At 40.8% G+C, this 12,429-nt stretch overlaps 1 protein-coding gene across 2 annotated transcripts in view; it reads right to left on the bottom strand.

Annotated features, from left to right (window-relative positions):
• Nucleotides 1–1,291: 1,291 nt before the first annotated feature.
• The window catches only part of ENOPH1 (enolase-phosphatase 1), a 35,630-nt gene continuing 24,492 nt past the window's right edge, over nt 1,292–12,429 (bottom strand). For both annotated transcript variants that reach the window (XM_082838343.1, XM_082838344.1), the window contains exons 3-6: nt 12,031–12,233; nt 9,818–9,950; nt 7,745–7,868; nt 1,292–2,373 (exon numbers count right to left, since the gene is read on the bottom strand). In XM_082838343.1, the coding sequence (XP_082694469.1) occupies nt 2,234–2,373; nt 7,745–7,868; nt 9,818–9,950; nt 12,031–12,233 (600 nt within the window). In that variant the 3' untranslated portion in view covers nt 1,292–2,233. The remainder of the gene's footprint in view (nt 2,374–7,744; nt 7,869–9,817; nt 9,951–12,030; nt 12,234–12,429) is intronic.

Here is a 12,429-nt window from a genome sequence, read left to right as displayed (position 1 = left end):
GCCAGCACCTTGATCTTGGACTTCCCAGCCTCCAGAACTGTGAAAAATAAAGTTTTGTTGTTTATAAGCCACCCAGTGTCTGGAATCCTGTTACAGCAACCTAGATGGACTAAGATACTTCTCCAGCTCAATTCTCTGCTGGCTAGATACTGAGCATCCTCCTTTTCCTTTAATTCCTTTCTATCTAGTCCCTGGTGCATAATTTTCTTTCTTTCCTTCCTTAATTTTCCAATTGTTCATTTACTATCATTAAGAGACCCCTTTTCTTACGCCTTCTCATAAACTTTTTCAGAAACTATATGAAGTTCATCCTTTAATTACCATTTGTGGCTTTACCATCACTTACAAATTACTCCCATTTCTAAGATTTACGTAAATTCATTCCCCTTTCACTACTCTTCTGTATCTTCATAGTCCTTAGATTTCTTCATTAGCTACTAGAAGATAAAAACTGTCAACATAAAATCTTTTATATTCCCTGTCCTCTCATATTTGCAAGGCTACTTCCTTTTCCTTATTCAAAGCATCCCCAAAATTATTCCTCCAGGATTCATTAGTTTTTCTTGATTAATTAGGAGAATAATTGCCTCCTTCAAGCATTATCTTATATACCTCAAATATAAGATTCTCAAAAATCTAAGAAATCTACTCATATCTTGAATGTTTACTATCCAAATGAAATAATAACCACTAAGGTTAGCCATATATGTATATATAACTCAAATGATAGTCAGTGATTTTCTACTGGCATTCCATTAAAACACACACATGCATATTCACACATATCACAGACACACACAAGATTAAGGCAAAAAACTAAACTAAAATTCTTATTTGTCCAATCTCTCTTCAGTTTCTCTTCTGCTTATGGCAGTAAGCAAACCTACATAAAACTGAGTGAAGGAACTTCCCTGGTGGCTCAGTGGTTAAGAATCGCCTGCCAACAGAGGGGACACGGGTTCAATCCCTGGCCCGGGAAGATCCCACATGCCACAGAGCAACTAAGCCCATGAGCCACAACTACTGAGCCTGCGCTCTAGAGCCCTCGAGCCACAACTACTGAGCCCGCAAGCCACAACTACTGAAGCCCACGTGCTGCAACAAGAGAGGCCACAGCAATGTGAAGCCTGCACACCGCAACAAAGAGTAGACCCCGCTCACCACAACTAGAGAAAGCCCGCGCGCAGCAACGAAGACCCAACGCAGCCAAAAATAAATAAATACAATAAATATTTATTTAAAAAAAACAACAACTGAGCAAAGAAGAAAATGTTTTTATTAATTACCACATGAAATTGACACGACATCCTATTAGGCTGAACTAGGATAAATAATGCTGTTATAAAATTTACATTTCTCATATCCATTTAAGAGAAAACATTAGATATTAGGGCTCTTCTAGGTCTTATGGACAAATTTCAGCAAACCTTTTGTTTTTTAATAGTAAACAGCAGTTAACATATGTTCTCAAACTGTGCTAAGAAGTAGTTAGCAAGGTTAACTCTGAAATCTGTGATAAGTGGCAGGGTTAGGACTGTTTTGTTAAACATTAGGAAGCACATTTCTATTTTAGCTGTTACGTTAGTGCATCTTTTTCACTGGTAAGGCAACTGCTTGCTGTGGGTACCACAACGATTAGCAAGTTTCTTAAGTAACAGATATATGATTAATCAAGACTCAAATGAGTTTCCTTTCCCAACTTTGCTCTCTTTTGGAGCAGAAACAAATAGCTTTGTCATTTGTAAATAGGGAAGGTTAATAGCTTGAAATTCAGTTGCTGTAATCTTCTAACTCACAATTTAAAAGAGGAGTAGATTATTACTAGGAATGTCTTCGAAATACTTCTAGTTTTTAAAATAACCAGGCTTCTGAGTAACTTCTCAAACCTACCTTTCTATTTTGGTACATGACTTGATAAACGTAACACATTTGACCTGTATAGTAGTAATTTCTTCTATCAACTATATTTCGCCCTCAATAATGGTTAGAGCTGTGGTTTCAAACAATTTCTACATATAAAGCATCATCTTTAAATAAGTTTCCTTTTCACTGAACTGAGATTCTTTTTCCCACTTACGTGCTTGTGAAAGGTAATTTGAACATACACACACTTACATACCTTATGTATGTGTATGTATGTATTTTTTAAGTAAGTTACTTTTACCATTAGAATAAAACTAGACTACAGGGACAACTCTGTGAAGACAGTTTGGTCTTCCTTAGAACTCCTCCTCTAGGTTGAGGAAGGCAGGTACAGTTCACTGAAGGACGTGATGAGGCTGAAGTAAGTCTTCTCATCATCTGTTAACCCCGCATTGCCAGGTCTCACCACCACAGCTACGTGCACGTCAGCTTCCTCAGCAGCGCTGGCCTCTGCGAAAATCCAAATATGTGTCAGAAATGGCAGAATATGATGTTTGGGATTTGCTTCAAAATAATCAGAGGGATGTGGGAATGTAACAAATCAGTCTGGTCCAGATTTGGTAACTGTTGAAGCTAAAAGACAAGCACAGGGGGTGGACTTATTATTCTTTTATATAATTTTTAATTTTTCCATAAAAATTTTTTTCAAATGCATAACTAACTGTACTGACAGACAAGGAGGGCAGTGTGTCCTAGACTTCTAAGCTTTATTAAGTACTTATGAATGCACAAAGACAGAGCCATGTCCACAGCTTTCTTCCATTCCCTCCCATCAGTCCTACAGAGAACTGAGCTGTTTCCCAAAGGACAGGCTGTCAGGAATAATACCAATTAAATAGATATGGGGCAAATGGAATCCCAGGATCTAATCAGGCTGAAATACCTACTCTCACACCTGGAGCCCAAACATGTCACAACCCTTGGCTAGACTGCCCATCTTTTTTGTCTGGCAAATTCCTACTCTTCAAAATTCAGCTCAAGTATTCTATCTTCTAGAGCTACTACCATCTGTATTAGAACATCCTATGTGCTCCATTAACACCCTGTATTTAGTCCTATCAAGACAATATGATTTGACATGTTATTACCTGTTGTCTCTCTCCTCATTGGACTAAGAGTGTTTTAAGATCAGTGACTGCGTGGAAGTAAAAACAGGACTAGTCAAATGAAACTAAGTAAGCTATGTATTTGAGGGTATATCTCTAATATGTCTTGGGTTAGGTACCCCTCCTCATTTTGTGTCCATCTGAAAGATAATAGCTAATACCTTGTATTAATTTAGCACCTACTATGTGCCAGGTACTATTCTAGGACCAGAGATATGTGAACAAAACAAAGTTCCTGCTTTCCTGGAACTTCCATTCCCATCTAAATCTTCACAACAACCCTGAGGTTGTTAGTATTACTATCTCCATTCTACAGATGCAGAAACTGAGAGCTAGCAAGTGGTAGAGGTGAAATTTGAAATCGTGTGTCAGACTCTGTGGTCTGTGCTCTAGAACAAGGGTCAGCAAATTATGGCCCACCGCCTGTTTTTGTAAACATGGTCTTATTGGAACACAGTCACACCCACTCACTTATGTACTATCTGTGGCTTCTTTTGCATTACAAGGACCAGAGTTGAACAGCTACTACCTGGCCCTTTACAGCAGTGGTCCCCAACCTTTTTGGCACCAGGGACTGATTTCATGGACGACAATTCTTCCACGGACAGGGGTAGTGGTGGGGGACGGTTCAGGCGGTAATGCGAGCGATGGGGAGTGGGGAGCAGCAGATGAAGCTTCCCTCGCTTGCCTGCCACTCACCTCCTGCTGTGCGGCCCACATCCTAACAGGGGATTGGGGATCCCCTGCTTTACCGAACAATTTTGCCAACTCCTGCTCTAGAGCATTGCTGCTCTGAGTGTAGTCCCTGGACCAGCAGTGTGGAAATCACGTGGAAGCTTGTTACAAATACAGAATGTCAGGTTCCCCAATGTGCAACTACTGAATTAGGACCTGCAATTTAACAAATGACTCCTCTGCACAGATAGTAAGTTTTGATCAGAAATTTCAAGGAAGGAAAACTGGCAAGAGAGGAGGAATTGTAGGCAGACATAAAGTACATGTGCAAACAGTAGGAGAATGGACACAGGACACAGGTCTGTGGTCACAGAGATGGGGCATACTTGGGCAGATAGAGCAAAACTGGGGAAGAATCTGAAACACATTCTTTGCAATTCAGATCTGGTGTAATAAGAAACCCCAGTAGTTTCTCAATCTGTGGAAAACAGCCAGAGCAACGGAATGCATTAATTAAAGGGCAGCAGTACTAAGAAAGAGTAAATGGGGCAGAGCTGTCTCTTCCACCTACCCACCTCCTATGAAAGGACTGTCACCTCCCAGAGCAAAAATAGTGCTCCAAAATCCCCACCTCTGGCAAATTCTGCTGATGCCATTCACTCCAGCAGCAAAGGCGTTGCCTTCCACGCACCCCAAGTTCCCAGCCTGGCTCCCTCAAGCACAGTCCTCTGGACCAGCAACCCAGGATCTCAACCACGTTGAGTCATCACGATCCATGTGGGATTTACTAGTGGCCGTTCCACATTCAGCCTCTTACCAAGATCACCGTGGAGCAAGTTTTTGTTCTTAAGCATCTATTTGCTCTTTTCATATATTATTGAGACACTTATCTAATAATACTTGTTGACTTCAAACCCTGGACCTCTTTTTTCTTTTCCTCCAAAGGGAAAAGTCTTTCAGTTCTCTCTTTTATATTTGAGTATTATTTGGGATATCAACTTAGTCTTCCACTCTGCCTTGGCAGTGGAAGTCTGGACACGTGCTACTAAAACACAGGATCAGAGACAATAGAAAAGAGCAAGGCAGGTAGCCAGGTGCCTGGCCCTGTCCCAGCTACAGGTGAGCCCAGGTCTGGCCCTACTGCCTAAGCAGGAGTGGGGCTGGCAGAAGATGAACGGCAGGAATAAAACCTCCTTGCAGAGGACTCAAGGGAGAGACAACTTGGAGATTATCTCTAGTCTCTAAAGAGAATAGGAATAATTTCTGGGACTGCAACCTAAGGATATGGTTTAAGTGAAAAAAGAAAGACTTGAAATTATGATGCACTTTGATGGCAACTAGAAAAAAAATGTGGCTAAAGACAAGAATATGAAGAAACTATAAGTGGTCTTCGGGCAGGGGTTACAATTATTAGCAGTAACCAAAAAGGAGGGAATAAGGCGAGAGTCTGGGGATCACAGGTTGAATCATGCATTCAATCCCAGAATGCTTGGGACAGGCTGACTTTGTGGGGAGCTCCAGCCACAAAGCAGATCTCTAATTCTAAGCCTGCAGACGCTCACCGTTTAAAATCCTAGCGGAATTAAATATAGGGCAAACCATGGATTTTCATCTCCAACAGCCCTGTTTACGTGAATGATTAAAGAAAAGCAATTCACAGGTTAAACCAGCTAAACTCACCAGAAAGAGACCTATTTCCTTTGCATAAGGAGCAAAACAAAGCAAAAGGTCTTCAAATTATCATTCCTCACACCTTTATCTACACAGATAGTAAAGTGACCTCCCCAGCCCACCACTCAAAGCCCCAAAAAGCCATTCAAGGAAGAGGGTAAAATGTAGCTTTGAATCAGTAAATGGTTTATACACAGAAATATGACAGGCAAACATTTACAGTACGCTGACAGTTCAAAGCAGAGGCCAGGTGAAATGGCTATTGGTACATAGGTGTAGCCTGGCCAGCTGGTTACACAGTGAACCTTGAAGCTGTGTGTCCACACGTCTGTCTCTCACCTTCAGTGCAGTTAAGACACGCAAATGCAAAAAGCTTTCCAGGATGCAGAAAAATAAGATGACAGTTTGTAGAACCTTGCACTTTGAGGCTGACCCAAACCAGGACGTGTAGCAGGGGCAGGTCTCCGCTAAATCTACTGAGCTTTCAAAATTCCAAACAACAAATGGCTATGATTTGCTACCATCTCCCTAGATCAAAAATTCCAGTCTAGATTCACCGAGGATTGAAATTTAACAAAGATATTAGCGGTTACTGAATGTCAACTGTACGTCAGGTAAAATTAAGCCTGTCTACCACTCTTTCTCTGGAACACACATTATGACTTCTTGAAGGCATTAGATGACCTATGCTGGTTAAGATATTTTTTTTAAACTGCTTCACAAATTAGTATATATTTGTTTATATGCCTACAGATCGTACCTAACATGATAAACCAAAGCAGCAGACAAAGAATATACTCACACTAGCACAGATAAGATGCCTTTGCCAGCAGCCTGGGTTTGCCTTTGGGCGACATCTGGGAAAAGTCCCAGTGAGTGGGAGTGACTCTAGTTCTGCAACAACGAACAGAAGGGCTGGAGGGAGGAATGTCAACTACAGACTGCCGAAGCTGCTTCCACAGGGCCCAGGAGTCCCTCGGAGCCACCAGATAGGAGAGCGCCCCTGCCCTCCGCCCCTTTTCCCTACTTCCCTTCTTGAGCCTGGTGAAATAGATGTAGTGTATCAGAGCAGCTGCACTGTACACAAAGCCCTGTACTATGGGTAAACGAAGGGTAAAACTTATGATCCAAGATGAATGGCAGAAACACAAAAAAGTAAAACTATCCTCCAACACAAGTGTAATTACAAATACACCAAAGTAGGACCCCGAGAGATGCACAGACTCTAAGGAAAATGACCACAAGATCAAAGGCTGCAGCCAGCTGGGGGAGTCTGGGAAAGCCTCGTCAGCCAGGGGCAGAGACCCCCCACCTCCCCCAGCACCCCCCGACCTCTTCGCCTGCTGCTGCTTGCTTCCTTCTTCACTACCGGTTCCTTCTGTAATTCTCTGGAGGACTCATATTCTCATACAGATAGATGCTTGAGCGTATGCTTTACGTTTGGTCAAAACTGCTCTTGAGGGCTTCCCTGGTGGCGCAGTGGTTGAGAGCCTGCCTGCCGATGCAGGGGACACGGGTTCGTGCCCCGGTCCGGGAAGATCCCACATGCCGCGTAGCGGCTGGGCCTGTGAGCCATGGCCGCTGAGCCTGCGCGTCCGGAGCCTGTGCTCCGCAACGGGAGAGGCCGCAACAGTGAGAGGCCCGCGTACCGCAAAAAAAACCTGCTCTTGAAATCACTTAAATTGCCGATACTGTACAGTATGTGCTGTTTCATACATTCACTCCTTACAGTGATAATGCATGTGCTAATGCACTGTATATCATATAAAGAGGGCCATGCTGGGTAAAAAAGATGCCAATTTTTAAACATGAGATCCGTGTGCAGTGAGGCTGAGGTTACAACATGAGGGGCGCCCAGGGCCTGAGCCCATCTGAGGGAAGGGAGAAATGAGGTTCCTCCTCGCTGAGGGGCAGTGCTCATCAGCCAGCAGGAAAATGAGGCAAAATCGCTCCAACTACAGACTTCTCTCTCTCTCTCTCTCTCACTTTTTTTTGCTGAGGGTGTATAGCTGATCTCACTGCTGTTAAGTACATTTGATGCAGGTCCCCTGTGACTTGACTGTGCTGGACTGGCCACACACCCACCCTCATACTCCTGGCTGCATGCTCCTTCCCACCCTTACGGCTGGGTGCCTGTTATCTCCCCATTTCATGTTAAAAGGAGAAAAATTCATCTTTCCAATGCCACTTCCCCCAAGGATGGGTAGATGGAGAGGGAGGTGGGTTGGCTGTTTCACTGTTTCCTTTTATAAACCTGCTTCATTTTCCAGGGCTACCCACATAAACTTTCTTTATGAAGGCAAAGCATGTGCAGTGCCAGGCTCGGCTCCCACCCTGGAGTGTACAGTGCAAGAAGTCAGATTACTCACCTCGGGTAACGTCCGTCAGAAACAAGATGTTGTTGGTTGAGCACCCAATGCTGCTGGCAATCTTTCGATAACTCTCACTCTCCACTTTATGTCCAATCTTGGTATCAAAGTGACCGTCCACAAGCTGGACACAGAGAAGGGGAAAGAACAATGCTACTAACACACATGCAACCCAGCCCCTCTGTCTCTCATCCCTTTTCTCTGAACTACTCGACAATCATAGTGACTTCATCCACTCAACAAATATTCCCTGTAAGTCTACTTCATAGAGAATTTTATGGAAGCTACAAAAAGTAAATATAAACTAAGGTTTTATAGAAATAAACATTTGGAAAAAGAAAACTACCAATTCAATGTATATAAGATCATTTTATAATCTTGGCCTTCTTCCATTAGCATTAATTTTGTATCCAAATTCTTTTAAAATATATATGCCCTACTTCCTATCCTTAAAACACTATATTCACTCAAACTACTTGTTAGACTGGGATTCACCCGATGAAAGGTTCTCAACATTGTCCTTTTGATCCCAGAATGACCAGATTTCTCTAACCTGCCTAATTAGTAAGCTATTACTTTACTTTCAAGAAACCTTCGTTTTCTAATTAAAACATTTTTAAATTCTACCCAAGAGCTCATATATACCCTTGACATCTTAGAAATAATTGGGGTCAAATATATAACTTACTAATTTAACCAACAGTCATTAAAATAAGTTCACATTTAGGATCAGCTATTACAATGTGATCTTTTGAATATTTTCAGAACTTTTCACAAACTAAAAATAAGTCTAACAAAGATAAATTAAGGTAATATTAATATTGTGATTTTTAAAGTTAATAATTGTTTTGCATATTTTCTTTCTCTCTGAAGTCTGCCTCACACTAAGCAAGTGTAGAATAAAGTTTTATTACTCAACTCGGAGGGTAATTACTGTGTCCTGTCTACTATCACCTTATTGTCTATTTCATCAGAGAGAGCAGAAAAGAAGCTTATATCTGTATTCAGAGGAGAATAGTTAACAAGCAATTAAAGGGTTTTACTACTGATTTAATATTTGACTTAGAACTCAGATGAAAAGCAGGAAAGTAAGATGAGACTATGACAATCTCCAAAGTCAAAGTGTTCTCTGCACATGGTAGAGGGTCAATAAATACTTATTTAAAAAAAATGTTGGCTGAGTAAACTACTGTGAATCACTAATTTCAGCCTGTATTCAGTTAGTCAGCATTTCTTTTTAAAGTCCTAAATGTAGTCCCTTTTTCCAATGACTACCCTGTCTTCCAGGGGACGTAGGGACTGTGGGACAGAAAAGCTAGCAAGACTTTTCTCAGGTACAAGGAATGTTAATAGGAGGCCTTAAGTAATCACTGTGTAATAACATGCCCAGTTCTCTTACAGAAGAATGCTGAATCTGCTAAAATAAAATCTGTCTCTCTCCAAAGTACCAGAAACAAATGAATCCACCATGTACTCTCCTGCATTCAAGGAGTCTGTGTGCCCTTTTGTGAGGGATAGTGGCATGTGCTCACTCTTTTACATCTTACCTAATACTCTAAACAACCAAAAGAAGCCATTAGTTTCCTTTGCTTTGGGTTGATGATTTTCTAATACTGACAAGATAGCTGATTTACAAGCTAGCTTAGGTCTTATTTATCTGTGAGATACATATATATATATATATATATATATATATATATATATGGTTCTAATACTACTGTCATCAGAATCACTTAGGGTAGATATTTGAAAATGCAGATTCCCAACCGTAGCCCAGACCTTCTGATATAGATTTGCCAGGAAACAGGGCCCAGGGATCTACATTTTTAACAAACTCCCCAGGTGATCCTTATGCACAGCAAAGTTTAAGAACCCCTGATGCAGAGATTGGTACCACAGCTACATTTCACCCTTCCACAATGTATTCCCCAGTTTTTCCACTTCTTTTTTACAACCTGCATAGCATATGTAAATGCAATTATCTGAATGCTGCTTAGCTTATAACTTTAGCACTCACATTCACTGTTTTATGCTTTGATGGTGTCAAAAAACCAAAGTAATCAGGTAACCTACCTCAAGAATATCTCCCTCTGTAGAATGCCCAAATAACAGCTTCTGTGCCTCTACACTCCCTGAAGAATAGATATACACCTTCATTCCAGCCTCTCTCCATTTCCTGACTGCTGGAACCACATCTTCAAAGAACCTAGAGGGAAGACCACCAAGTTGAAATGAAGGAACATGTTATCCAGCCAAATGAAAACCAGTCAAATAGCTGCCACAAGTTTCTCTATTTGTGTCCAAATGGTGGCCAGGAAAAGCACCTCCATGAGACTGTGAACTCCTGCAGATCTAATGAGCGTGTCCCCAGAGTTCCAGGGTCACAGTAGATTAGAAGCAGTAATTTAGGTCGAGGGGAGAAGAGTTTTTGACAGACAGCCACACTAAGGACAGTAAAAAGTGATTACAGAAAAAGAGATAAAATAAGAAAGGAATTTTTTTTAATTGAAGTATAGTTAATTTACAATGTTGTGTTAGTTTCTGGTATACAGGAAAGTGATTCAGTCATATATATATATATATATATATATATATATATATATATATATATACATTTTTAGATTCTTTTCCATTATAGTTTATCACAAGATACTGAATACAGTTCCCTGAGAAAGGGATTTTTTGAATTGCCAAGAAATTCAAAAAAGCAAACAACAATAGTAGTGTACTATTGTGTGCCTTTGATATAATTCATGACGAGAAAAGGTTCAATTATGTCCAGTGTGCCTTAAGAGAGCATGGAAATGCTTTTAGAAAGATCTACACCCAAACAATTAAAAAAATGTTTGGAGGCTCAAAGCTATTAATCTTTGATTAGCTAGAAAACAGAACTACGTTTCTTGAGAACTAAGAAAACCTTAGGTTTTACTATACAGGAAAAAAATTATGTAACAAAGCAGTTAACAGACATGTACCATTTCACATTAGCTAATCAGCAATGATTCCTGACAGTCTTGTTCACCAACTCTACAGTGGACAACATCACAGGAGATGAGTGAAAAGAGAAGTACAAGCAACTTGGGATGTGGAACCAGTCATCTATAAAAGATTAACTGGAAAATGTCAGAGAAGTCTTCTATTGGATGAAACAACATTGAACAAAATGAAGAAAAGGGATTAGCTACTGGTTCAAAACAAGCAGTAACTGTTACTTTGTATGTTACTTTGCACTCAGAGACAGGATTAGTCCATGTTGAATTTGCAGATTGTTATTGCTCCAAAGCAGGGCTTAGAAGACAAAGATGATTTATTTCAAGTCCTTGGTTTTATAATTAAGGAACTAAAACCAGGAGAAGGATGGGCTAACTCCTGTGAGCATCATCTCCTGACTCCAATACTTTGAGTGTTTTACCAAGTGAACTAACTGATATTTATTTCCACATCACTGGCTTATCCTGAAATTCTAAAGCATCCTTAAAAGGTGGAAGCCTCTTGTAAAGTACGTAAGGAATGGCATCTCAGTTGACAGAAAAACAAAAGAAATATAGGCAGCTAGTAACAGTCTTGGATCTTAGGGTTTACATCAGGCAATGCCCTGAAATCCTTAGTGGCAGCAACTTATTAAGATTTCTTAATATAGCAACATAGGACTCACGAGTCTCCTTCGGCAGGAGTGCTCTTAGGAACCCCACAATCAAGACTCCGAGGTCTGGAAGTTGCTGTAAGAGCACAGAACAGAGTGGCACTGCTGACACTGAGTAACCCCACAGTGACGGGGTGCATAATTTTATAGCATTCTTACTTCTCTAACAGAGCAGAAAGCAGGTAATCTAACTTTCAATCCTGGGAAGCAGCCCAACAGTGCTGTCACTCATACACTAAGGATCAGATACGACTTAGTTCAAGGAAGTTGCCATTTTCTAAGAAGCTGATTTTTTTGTGTGTGGGTTTTTTTTTTTTCTTTTTTAATTGGAGTATAGTTGATTTACATCTAGGAAGCTGTTTTAGACTTGAGTTAAAAGTCTCCAACCAAAAAAAAAAAAAAAAAGTCTCCAACCATCACACAAAGCCAGACGTGGGCCTGGGGGATTTATCTGGGTGAAATGCTTTATCCCAGCTTTGAAAAAACAAAACAAAATAACTCACTCACTTGTTGGAATAAAAAGAATGTTGATTTTATCTACTTGGCAAATCATGCAACTTACACTGGAGAGAGAGGACTAGTGGAAAATGTATTTGCTTTGGTGGCTAGTGAAGTGTTTAGAGTCACTTGAGGAGCTACATACTCTGCTTTCATGCTCCCAGCTTTGAATGCCGCTCTCCACATGTGGCCCTGCAGCTGTTTCAGCGCCGTGGTCTTCCGGTCCAGAGACATCTGCCAGCACACGTTATCTACCACGGCCTGGATCATCCGCTGCAGGTCATCCGCCCCATTCCCGGATGCTGCTGGGATCGGAACAGCCCCATCCAGGTGGGAGTCCTCTTCAGCCTTTAAATCATAAACAACACAAAATTTGTTTCTTACTCATTTTTAAAAAGATCCCTTAAATGATACCTGAAAACTAGCAGACCAACTTTCTCCAACCACCATTAGCACCGAGCCCTGTTAAAATTAAAGTATCCTACGCTTTGGGACTGATATGAATGATTCCTAAAAAAAACTGGATTATAATTAATAAATTTAC

The sequence above is a fragment of the Leucopleurus acutus genome (genome assembly GCF_964270905.1).
Source record: "Leucopleurus acutus genome assembly, chromosome: 4".
Lineage (NCBI taxonomy): Eukaryota > Metazoa > Chordata > Mammalia > Artiodactyla > Delphinidae > Leucopleurus > Leucopleurus acutus.
Note: the sequence above shows the minus strand (reverse complement) of the source record. Positions and strands in the feature narration are given on the sequence as shown.